The 11,776-nt window shown below is 35.2% G+C and overlaps 2 protein-coding genes across 3 annotated transcripts; one reads left to right on the forward strand and one right to left on the reverse strand.

Annotated features, from left to right (window-relative positions):
- The first annotated feature begins 929 nt into the window (after nucleotides 1-929).
- On the forward strand, nucleotides 930-7,376 carry LOC120484746 (tumor necrosis factor receptor superfamily member 5). 2 transcript variants are annotated; one of them, XM_039680163.2, is made up of 8 exons: nucleotides 930-1,238; nucleotides 2,764-2,889; nucleotides 2,981-3,139; nucleotides 3,996-4,089; nucleotides 5,131-5,216; nucleotides 5,352-5,468; nucleotides 6,167-6,268; nucleotides 6,909-7,376. In XM_039680163.2, exons 1-8 carry the CDS (start codon nucleotides 1,214-1,216, stop codon nucleotides 7,076-7,078), a joined length of 879 nt encoding a protein of 292 aa, XP_039536097.2. In that variant the 5' UTR covers nucleotides 930-1,213; the 3' UTR covers nucleotides 7,079-7,376. The 2 variants fall into 2 exon arrangements, with proteins under 2 accessions (XP_039536097.2, XP_039536098.2); XM_039680164.2 differs by having other exon boundaries at nucleotides 5,131-5,207.
- A 686-nt stretch (nucleotides 7,377-8,062) lies between these two features.
- Nucleotides 8,063-11,599, reverse strand: rbp5 (retinol binding protein 1a, cellular). The gene is made up of 4 exons (XM_039680187.2): nucleotides 11,180-11,599; nucleotides 10,197-10,381; nucleotides 9,937-10,038; nucleotides 8,063-9,025 (listed from the first exon to the last, which is right to left on the reverse strand). The coding sequence occupies exons 1-4, from the start codon at nucleotides 11,253-11,255 to the stop codon at nucleotides 8,972-8,974; spliced, it is 417 nt and encodes a 138-aa protein (XP_039536121.1). The 5' UTR covers nucleotides 11,256-11,599; the 3' UTR covers nucleotides 8,063-8,971.
- Nucleotides 11,600-11,776: the final 177 nt, after the last annotated feature.

Here is an 11,776-nt window from a genome sequence, read left to right on the forward strand (position 1 = left end):
TGGACTGTGTACAAGATTTAGCTATAAAAATCTATTGTTTCATCTATCTACAGTAGCCTATGCTATATACCTCAGATACAGTGACACCATGTTACCATTTAAATAAAGTGCATCTTTATGACACCAACAGTTCTTGTGAATGTATGATATATATATATATATATATATATATATATATATATATATATATATATATATATATATATATATATAGTGTATGTGTATTTCAAAGACAGCACATTTTGTCTTAACTATATGTTGGAGATTAGAAATCATGTGAGGAAATACCTTTTTCCATTAACTACTAGAGTAAAATATTAGATATTGATTGGTATTTAGATGGTCTTCTGTGTACTGACATAACAGCACTCACATTAGAGAGTACAGTAATGATATGAAACTACACTGCTAACAGTTCTGACCAAATGAGGAAAAGTGTAAGAACACACCACACACACACACACACACACACAGAGAGAGAGTATCTTCCACTAGAGTCTGTGGGTTTTCATGTCAGACCTCATTTTTTCTGACATTTAGATCACACAAATGTGTGATTCAGAGTAGATGATAACAACAGATAAACGAACACAAAAAAATCATGCCTGGTGTTATTTAAAGCACTCAAGATGTTTTAGTTTGGATGTCCTTATTAATGTTGACTGCTTTACTCAACACTATTTCTGAGAAATTTAAATCACACAATAAATGATTCTAAATGGTCTTGTTGCCGTGTTGACATTATCTCTCTGTCTCAGGGTTTAATGCTGTGTGAACAGGAAGGAAGGCGAGAGAATGCAAGCACAAAGTGCAGAGGGTGGATTAAAGTAACGGGGGTTTCCAGTCCATTGGGCAGAAAAGAAAGAGTTACAGAGAGGGGGTTAAATGTGTGTGACGTAAAAAAAAAAAAAAAGAGCCACAAAAGGAAATTGAGAAAAAATGATTCCCCTGCCCGCAGCCGATGAACAGAGACACCGCACAAAAAGATAGAGCAAGTGTGTTCGACAGACAGACAGAAAAGAGAAGAAAACTGACACAATAGCGTGGGTCAGCATGACCGAATAATCATCAATTCCTTGGTAACGTAAAAAGAAGAATCAAGATTTTTAGAATCACTTCAAGTTGTCCTTGTTTAGAGGAAAGACTTCATATGACTGCACAAAACTATTCACTTTGAAAGGAGCAAACCGAGACAACAGTGAAAGTAGCCGAGATGGGAGAAATGAAATGTCCGAAAGGTGAGATTTTCATATCCTTACTGTACAACCTACTTTGTTTAAAGTTTTTTTTTTTGTCAATTTTTATTAAAATCGTTTTTGATGCATATAACGAAGCTACTGGGAATGTAGTTTTTTTTTAATAATATTGAAATCTATAACAGCGTGTTTTAAACATTGTATCACTTATAGTTGGTAAAAAATACGTTTTTAAAACATTAAGCAACATTATGAAAGCAGTTCACCAAAACAATATGTGAAAAAGAGCGATCTGAATTCTTAACTGCGATGTTTTACAGTGACAAGATCATACAAGTGTATTTATATTCATTTCGTTTTGAGTTATATGCTAATTGCATAACTTCCCACAATTGACTGTAAGGCACGGGGTCTTATTTTTACTCATCATATTTTCATCAAGGTGAAATCAGCCCACTAGCTTGTTATGCAGGACATCCTGTACTGTAACCCTGCTAACAAGAGAGCTTTTGATGGTTACCGGAATTTATAGATTAACATAAGATCTGATAAGAATGTACAAATGTGTAGGCCTTGAAATGCAATGGAAGTCGTCTTTGGATAAAAGCATCCGCCAAATGCATAAATGTAAATGTAAACATAACGCAGGATATTCATTTGAAATCATAATATTAGATGGAATTAAAAGTATGTATGCACCACATTATATAACAAAACAGCATTTAATTTAATGAAAGATAGCTCAAGGACAGTTCTCAAGCAAAACATTTTACAATAATAAGCTTATTTTTTCAATTATAAAACTATTCCAGGGGTGTAAAGTAAAGGTGTCAGAAAGTAAAAGTCCTACCATATGTTTATTCCACCCATGAACTCAGCAAGCTGATCTCCTGGCTGAAAAACTGTGCTAATTAGCAAATCCAGGTGATTGGAACAAAATACTGAACCTGGACTTTACACCTCTGTATAATTCAAAACAAAGCCAAAAAGTGTTTTAACACTTTCTGATTCTCAAAACATTGTGCACGATGTTCATAATTAATGTGATAACCTCTGAACTTAAGGAGAACATAACAGACTTCATTTGGACTTTTATTTATAATTGCAAAAGTGATTTTTTTTTATATAAAGACTCAAGCATCATTTGATTGCATATGCTGCTTAGTTTTCTTGTATCTACTGCAATGAAATCTATACAATGTAAAATAATAAAGTAATATTCTGTCATCACTTACCCTGCTTCATCCCAAACGAGTATATGGCATTCTTCCTTCTACAGAAAACATAAGACGATATTTTGAAGAATGTTTCATTGTGTTTTAGGGTCCAATATTATTGTTTTGGACCCCATTGACTCCCTTTATATGGGCAAACAAACATAAAGACATTTTCCAAATACATTTTAGAGTCACTAATATGGTGCTGGGTTGATTATTCTTCAGGTCATATGCAAGCAACTTCGACAAATTACTGCATTATTGGCTTCTAAATACGTAGTTTATAAATGATAGACTTCTCTTGTGATTGTGGAGTATTGTGCAAAAACTGAGCGCTCTTTCTTTTTCAGGGAGTTATTTGGATGTCAAATGTAATGGCATATCAAATCCAGTGTGTAAAACCTGCCCACGTCATACATTTACTGATGAGGAAAATAACATGAAGGAGTGTCGAGCCTGCAGGGAGTGCACCAGCAGTAATTTCACATTCATTTACTCTTGTTTTTCGTACAAATAATGTTACATGTTTTTTTCAGGGAGTAATGTTTTTTTGTATACGTGTGACAGACAGTAACTTGGAGTTGGTAAAGGAGTGTGCGGCAGACAAAAACACGGAGTGCAAGTGTAAGCCTAGATACTACTGTCCACATGCAGTGAGCGATTCCCACTGCGATCACTGCAGTCCTGTCTCCACGTGTCCTCCTGGAAAAGGGGTCACTCATCAGTGTAAGTATCTACCTTTGCTTATGTGATGCACGGCTTTTCAAAAATGGGACAGACCTCTGAATATATCAAAATAAATAGATTCATAAAGACATCTATTTTTTGTGTGAAAAAATAAACTTTTATAAATATGTGTAAACATATTTTCTGAAAAATATATTCTATATTGAGTTGACACTATGTTTTGTCTCTGTCAATAAATTAAAATGATACGTTACAAGACACACATGAACAGACACATTATGAACACACACACACACACACACATATATATAGGCCAATCCAAAAGGCAAATTTGTCAGGGGTCCCTCTGGAATTTCCAATGGATTTTTACAATTGTGAAATATAATCTGTGTTAAACTCTCATGTTAGTTACATGAGATCACTCACTGTGCGCTTTTAAAAATCTGACAGTTGCTACAATAAGGAATACAACAGTCCACTTCATCAAGTACCTAAACTGATCCTTATAGTAGTTGTAGCATTTATTTAGTGACTTGTTAGCCATATACACTTGCTTAAATCATTATCCATCTATATATCTTTCGATATGTCTTCCTAAGTTAATGTCCTTTTCAGTGTGATGACTCTGAAAACTGGTTCAAAGACTCTGAGAAGGCAAACTAAGCCCGAATTAAACCAATCACGAACTGTGTGAACTACATGAACTACGCTTTTGCCACAATATCCACAATGACTCATATATTGAAAGGTTAAGAAATGAATCAGTTTGCATTGAAGCATGTGTTTTGTGGCTATACCTGTCGGAAGATCTGCAATGGTTTGAACCGCTTCCATTGAGTGTTGGGACTGGAACATGTGGCAGGAGGGCTGTTGAATAACTGAATTTGTGTTGCAGACACGTTCCAGAGAGACACTGTGTGCAAACCCTGTCCTGAGGGAACCTACAGTGATGTGGAGGACCACATTTCCAGCTGCAAAAATCATACAAGGTGAGAGTCGGTTATAAGGTGCAGTTTATACACATTTGCAAATGAATATTTCATCACGTGATTTAGAGAGACTCAAATTTTGACATTTAGAGCAGCACAACATTACTTATAAATTCAAAAAATCCCGACACACAGTGTATGACTACAGTATGAATGACTACCATACTTTTAAACTGAAATGATCTCTTGTGAAACTGTTGCTGGAATCAGAAGCTTCTGACTCACATTATTGATCATTCCCAAGTTATACAACCAAATATGTCTTGTATTTTTTAAGTAACATATTACAATAAGGTCTCATTTGTTAACAATGCAATGTATTAACTAACATAACCTAGTTCACGGTGCATTAACTAATGTTAACATATAGCCTACGGACGGTACAACTTTAGATCTTAAAGTCGTATTAGTAAATGTTGAGATCAACATAAGCTAAGAATTATAAAAGTATTGTTCATTGTTAGTTCATGTAAAGTTCATTACTCTATTGGTATTGTGCCTGATGAAGACCTGATGGTTAAAACCTTGTGCTATTAATACATTCATTTGGAGCAGAGTGCGGACGATTCTTTATTCGTCTAAGTTCTCTAAGTTGCCAGTTTTTCCTCTACATGTAGCCTACATATTTAAATTGTTCACCTATAATGCTTCTTTCTATTCCACCTCCATCTGATATAAAAAGTCACTGGTGGAATACATAGCTTTTACAGCACGTAATTAGCCATTACAGGTTTTACGTAAACGTGTCTTGTGTAATTCTCCTACACAAAATAAAACCACTTCCATTAAAACAAAAAAAAAAGTATAGACGTACAATGTGTAGGAGGGTGGGTGGGTATCACTTCCTTTCTCAACCTCTCTTTGACGTTATAATACACACAAATATTTCTTTCCCTTTTTTTCTACACGTACAAAATGTAGGCCTGCCCACAATTCAAAAATATACCATTACACTCATACTGTACATAGTAATTATTATCCCTAGGCTATATAAACTTTTATAAAGTTTCCCATCTGAAATTAATTTCTGTCAATTTACAGTTGTGAAGATTTAGGTCGAAAAATAGAGGTTGCTGGGACCAGCACATCAGATGTTGTGTGTGGACCTATTCAAACAGGTACTATATGTAAGTCTCTATAAGCTACCTTTGTTAGAAATGTCACCATGTTCAATGTATTTTTTCATAATCAATCTTATTTATTCATTTAAAAAGAGTTAGCATGTTTGTGCCTCTTATGTCCCTTTTTATTCTTTATTTCAGCTTGTTCTTGGGTATTACCTGCTAGCCTGTGGGCAGGGATCATTGTTACTGCCTTAATTGTATTTCTGGTCCTGTTTATAATGTATTGGAGAAACAAACATCAGTCAAAAAGATCAGGTAAGTGGAACATACTGTAGGTTATATATTTAGCTCTATTATCATGAAGCCAAAGATATGTTAATTTGTGAATAAAGGATCAAGTTAAAGGTGCAATAGGTTGGAAAGTCTCCTCATATCCTGGTAGCAATTATGTTACGCGGTCAAAAAAAATATTAAAAAATATATTTTCTGTGGAAGTAGGCTGAATTGTCCTTGAGAGGCAAGCAGAGTTTCGCATTGACATACATAAAAGGGGTAACCGTAGCAGAACCCTGTCTCTAATGCTAGATGGAAACCTACAAATGCTATACATAATGCTTTGCCAGTCATTGAGGGATGGATAAACTTGCTCTGAAATCCTTTACTAATATCTAAGTACATCTGCCACAGTCACTGTGAATGTACACAGTCAAAACATTTATGCACGTTTCTGCTGTGTGCTGTCAAATGCTTTCAGCTAACTTGCACAAGATGCCTATGGTTAAACTGATGCTGGTAAACCACATCCTATCAGTTCACAAACTGCTCACAGACTTGTATCAATGTAGTGCAAACTGCACAGCAATCTCTCTTAAAAATACAAGACATATCTGATGATTGTTAAATACAAAATACTGTAAATAAAACTGCAAATCTAACAACATTCAACAATACATGTTAAATGTGAAGGAAATGTCATTTTATATATTTTATATGTTGTGCATGTGTGTTTTCAGAGATTTCCTCAAACCCCATCTTGCCAATGCTTCCTCCAGACATCCTGAAACACCCAGCAGACTTTGACATGGAGATATGTGCAGAATGTGACAAACATAAAGGTAAAACTCTTCGTTTTCCTCGAGTGTCCCTCTGATAATCACACACATAGGCCTACGCATGTATACAGTCAGGAGAGTTTCGAAATGAGCAATACCAAATTTGTGATGACTTCAGATATGGCTTTGCGTCAGTCACTGCATAAAACGAGATGCAATTTCCTTTGAACTCGTCTGATCTTATCAACTCACAGACAGGAGGATATAAAACCACATAGACATCGTCTTTCACTGCATGTCAAATAATCAAGTGGGTGTTTTGGCCTCCCACGACTCATACACTTTCCTCCGTCATTAATTTGGCAGTCATATTGTGACAACAAGTACAGAGTTTCCGGTTTGTACAGTAAGCAGATTTTCTAGTCTGATCTCATAAGGCAAATTTACGAGAAAATGATTACACCTGATGAGGACATTTTTAACATATTAGTCACATTCATTGAACATTTATTGTTAATCATATGATCCTTCAACAGCTAAGACAGACTACTCTGGTTAAAGAATCTCTCTCGCCCTCTCTCTATACATATATATATAAGCATGTAAGGGCGTTTAAAATAGAAGTTCAAAGAAAACAAAAATGATTAGGCTATATAGCGATGAGCTGAGCCAATCACTGATTTTCTTTTTTTTTCTTCCTCAGCTGACAATTACACAGACATGGACAGTGGCATAACGTGTAAAGGAGATATGCCAATGATGATGTCTGCAAAATACAGCCAATCAACTGCTGAAAAGGAATATACAGAAAGAAGGCATGACTCCCTTTATCCGTCACAGCCACAGGAGTCTGAATGGAACGATGAACTTTGACATGTTAACTCCATATTATTAACCTGACAAATATGTAGTGAAGAATAGTGTGTATATAACAAAAATATAACGTGTGTTTTTATCTATCAGTGTAGAAGCTTTACTCCTGTTCTGGTAGAATGTGTGTAACTAGATTTTATTTTTCACAGCAAGAATACATCTAATAGGCCTACTGTACATTCTACAATATTGATTAATGAAGATGAATGAAAAACTTAATATTGTCTTTAGTTTAGAGTTCTTGTTTTTTTTTTCAGATGTTTCATTACATTTTAATAAAAATGTTGTATTTGTGGGATTCAAATATGTACAATGCAAAGAGATGAAGACTTGTCACATGTCATACTAGATCTTACCAGAAGAGGACGCAACAGACTTAAAGTTTGCCCTGTTAGAACGAGTTCATTTCAAAACTCACTGGCGAACCTGTCGGTCAAAAGCATGTACTTTACTACAAAGCAAAACATATGCGCCAAAACAAGCTTGTCCCCATTGTCCTTTATTAGTGATTGAAATAACCAATCTTACCAAATTCCTTTTCCAAGTCTGTTATCGAAACCTAGAGGCAAACTGAGGGAACTGCAAGGTGGAACCCATTTATTTATTTATTTATTTTATTTTTTTCAAATTCAATGCATCTCTTAGAAATTTGGATCATTTCCAAAATTGTATATATTGAACAATGGAAGCCATTTAATTTGTTACTGGTGGTTGAAAGATATGACGTTCAAAGGTAATGTTTTTGAAAGAAATTAATAAAGTTGGGGGGGCCGTTATATTGTGAAATATAAATGTGTGATGGCAAAGCTGGATTTTCAGTAATCATTAGGCCTACTCCAGTATTCACACAAGATTTGTTTTGGAAATCATTCTAATATGCTCATTTGGTTCACCAAGAAATATTTCTTATCAATTATCAAAATAGTTGTGCTGCTTAATACTTTTGGGGGAACTGAGGATTGAAAAAAAATCTAACATTATAAATATCTTTACTGCCACTTTTAATGAATTGAATGCATCCTTGCTGAATACAAGTACTATTTCTTTAAAAAATAAAAAAATAACCCTTGACCCCAAACTTTTGAATGGCTGCGTGTGTGTATATATATATAAACACACCCATTTGTTTCACTATATTATTGAAGACTTCCATTGATTTTATATCAGGTTAATTATATTTTCTATCGTTTAACCCAACCCCTACCTCTAAAACAGAAACCTGCAAAACTTGAAATAAAAACATGTTTTGACTGTTTTAAAAGCTTTTAACTAGTGAAGACCAGTAAAAATGTATCACTAAAATGGTTGTCATGACATTTCAATGTATTGGCATCACAAGTATAGCCAAACTTGCACACAATTATTGAATATGAGACTATTTTGACCAACCCCATTACAAAATAACTAGTAACTAAAAATAATTACAGCAAAGAAGTTACACAAGTATGCTGTTGTGTGGGTTGCTATTAGTAATGCTCTGAAAAGAAATATATCCATACAAACAGAATTATTGTAGTAATGTAAATGGTTGTATTCTAGAGTGGACAAATACAATAACATGACCTAACATTTCAGACCATACATACTTCAGCACTTTTAAACAATGTTTGACTACTGCAATTAATCAAAATTTAAAGGATCTAATTCACATTTTAGTTTGATTGCAACTGTGAGGAAAAAAAACTGCTTTAAAAACAGAAACAATTCATAGAGAGGGGACCAATTTCTTTGTTTTTAGTTTTCATTTAAACTGTTTGTTGTGGATCAGGAACAAATCGCTGTGGCAATACTGCCTCTTTCTGAGCCCTCGGCTCTAAGAACAATCTGAGCTTAAACCCCCCCCCCCAAATGGCCCCTTTATTTCTCTCTCTATCTCTCTCTCACTTTCCATGCTCACTCAGCCTTCTTAAAGACTTGCTTGGCAGTGATACCCTGAACCCTCATCTCCTGCAGAGAGAGAGAGAGAGAGAGAGAGAGAGAAAAGGGATGAAGGACATTGTAAGAGATACATAGTATTAACCCAAGAGACATTCAGAGAAAGTCCTATCAACATTATGCTTCCGAGTAAAGCCTTGAATACCAGGTTGCTCCATGGAAACGATTCCTAAAATGAATGTACTGTTTCTTTAAAGAATTTTTTTTCTTTTTTTAAAGAATTCTCTTATGCTCACCAAGGCATTGTTTGATCAAAAATGTCATACAAATTAACTATTTTAATAGACTTTCGAATGCTGTTTATTCCTGTGATGGCAAAGCTGAATTTTCAGCATCATTACTCCAGTCTTCAGTGTTACATGATCCCTCAGAAATCATTCTAATACGCTGATTTGGTGCTCAAAAAGAAGAGAACTCTCCAAATAGAACTCTTTTGTAACATTGTACATTTATTTACTGTCACTTTTGATCAATGTAATGTCTCCTTTTTTAATTCCTACTGACCACACATTTTATACAATTGTGTAACCAAAATTGAACACAAAAAGCAGTGGCTCTTTAAACTAGCCCTAAAAGGCCCTGTCACTCGTCTCATTTAATCCCCCCTCCCCCCTCCCCCCTCCCCCCTCCCCCCTCTGTTCATCTCCTCTTTCACCCTCCCTTTTCATTTTGGCCGGTGTCCTGTCACTTTTCTCACACTTTTTATAACTGCATCAGGAATTATAATAAAAGCAGGTACGTAATAAAAATAGTAATTTTACCTAGAAAAGCTATAGACACACAAACACATATAATACTATGTCATTTAAAAAAAAACTTTCATACAGTTTTATCAAATCCTTTTAGTCTAGTAAAACTGGAAACATGTCCACTGTATATGTAAAGCAGTTTTTCCAAGCCCAGCACAAACCCTACTTGCTTACCAAATGAAGGAGGTTTCCTTCTAACCAGTGTGTCCAGCCTCTGCCCTCTTTCTCTCCTCTCTGCACACAGACCAATTTATCACCGTCCCAGTCCACTGTGGTCTGAAACATATGGAGGACATTATCCATCAGCGCCACACACACCACACTCCTTTGTCTGGTGGTTGTTCCTTTTAAAACGGGCCCAGGTTTCCCACAAATATATTACAAAAAAAGACAATATCAAAACAAGAAGTGCAAATAAAAAAGAACCCACAGACCTGGCACTTTCTCCCATCGACTGGTCCCAGGTCCTCGGTGAACTCTTGTCCCAAAGTGAAGTCCATGTCGAAGTTCTTAAAGGTGGTGACTGTCTTTATCTTCATTGTGCCAGTGTTCACATCATGTTCAATATGTTTGCTTGGTTTCAGAATGCAGACAACTTTTCTTAATGCATAATTAACATCTGATGTGAAGAGAAGAAAGATTATATAAGCATTTTTTTTAAGAACAATTCTGTCATTATTTCCTTAACCTCATTTTATTCCAAACTGTTAAGATTTCTTTTGGGATCATGATGACTTTGAGTTTAACTAACTGATTACATTTTTCTGGTAGAAAATGATCAGTGAGAAACAACAACATTTCAGTCTGTTTGTCACACAAACTATTATATAAACTCAGAAGACTTGGAATATAATGTATGAATAATAATTTTATGCTGCTTGTCAAGTAATTGAGCTCAAAAGCTCCATTATTGCAAATGCATGAAAAAGTGGCAAGCAAGTTATTGAACATTTCTCACTGTGTTCCACAGGAAAAATAACAAAAGAAATTCATACGATTTTGCAACAATATTAGGGAATTATATTATATTTTTAGGTGCATATAACAGCAGGATGAGACCAGTGTCAGAGAAACAAAACATTTGATACATGTTTCTTCAATTTTTTTTTTTTTCAGAAAGAAAAATATATATATTGCACACTAAAATGCTTTGATCTCGTTTAGGCTTTCTTCCCCACGGCAAATAATTAGACCGTGTTTTTTCATCACATTAACCCAGACTAATGGGAGGTACATCCATTAGGTTCACAAAGGTATGAAGACAGGTAAGTTAACGTTACATCACAGTCAACAAGCATCAAGTTACAATCAAAGCGAGTCACTGCATGTGATTCGTTAAGAATACTCTTTATAGACTTCTAGCAGTTCACAGTATGCTCTTAGATTGCAAAATTGAGAAAAATATATTGTAGCTTACCCAAAGCAGCCAGATATTCTTCAAAATTACTCTGGGAAATCATATTGTAAATGCCAGTATAATTAGGTTTGGACATTTTTTTTTTCTTTCTTTCGTTCGAATCGAATCGATCAAAAACTTCGTGTGGATTTGTTGCTCTGTTGTTGGCTCACTTTTCCAGCAGGTTATCTGTCTGGATCTCTATCCGTGTCTCCAGGCAGCACTATCGCATTGTATGCTAGTTAATTTGGTTAAATTATAGCGCGATTAACGCCGTTTCCTACTAACAGCACGCGAGGTGTACCGAGCAGAATCCGTGGTCAGTGTTTCCGGAAAATTTTCCGAGATGTTCCGTTGCACAATGAGCCATGACCGATCTGAGTTTCGTCCTCTGTAAGTAAACCCGAAAGCAGCAGTGACTCCTCCCAAACCATCTCATTCTGAACAGAACAAATAGCCAAATCCAGCCTCTCTATGTTTGGGATTGATTTGCAAGCATTAAGGGGAGGTTGACTGGATTTCCAGAGTTTATCAAATTGTAACTTTATAAAATACACACTGAAATAATGATTCATTATGACCGTACCCCTTTAAAATATGCCAACTATAGGCTATAAA

This window comes from Pimephales promelas, chromosome 12 (genome assembly GCF_988280905.1).
Source record: "Pimephales promelas chromosome 12, fPimPro1.hap1.1, whole genome shotgun sequence".
NCBI lineage: Eukaryota > Metazoa > Chordata > Actinopteri > Cypriniformes > Leuciscidae > Pimephales > Pimephales promelas.

What these genes read in the sequence shown, in the direction of transcription:
- LOC120484746 (XM_039680163.2), top strand. Translation starts at nt 1,214, where the DNA reads ATGGGAGAAATGAAATGTCCGAAAG. An exon ending in AGCTGCAAAAATCATACAAG is followed by an intron (nt 4,090 to 5,130) that starts GTGAGAGTCGGT and finishes GTCAATTTACAG; the next exon opens with TTGTGAAGATTTAGGTCGAA. An exon ending in AGAATGTGACAAACATAAAG is followed by an intron (nt 6,269 to 6,908) that starts GTAAAACTCTTC and finishes TTTCTTCCTCAG; the next exon opens with CTGACAATTACACAGACATG.
- rbp5 (XM_039680187.2), bottom strand. Translation starts at nt 11,255, where the DNA reads ATGTCCAAACCTAATTATACTGGCATTTACAATATGATTTCCCAGAGT. An exon ending in AGAATATCTGGCTGCTTTGG is followed by an intron (nt 10,382 to 11,179) that starts GTAAGCTACAAT and finishes TCTTCACATCAG; the next exon opens with ATGTTAATTATGCATTAAGA. An exon ending in TCGATGGGAGAAAGTGCCAG is followed by an intron (nt 10,039 to 10,196) that starts GTCTGTGGGTTC and finishes CATATGTTTCAG; the next exon opens with ACCACAGTGGACTGGGACGG.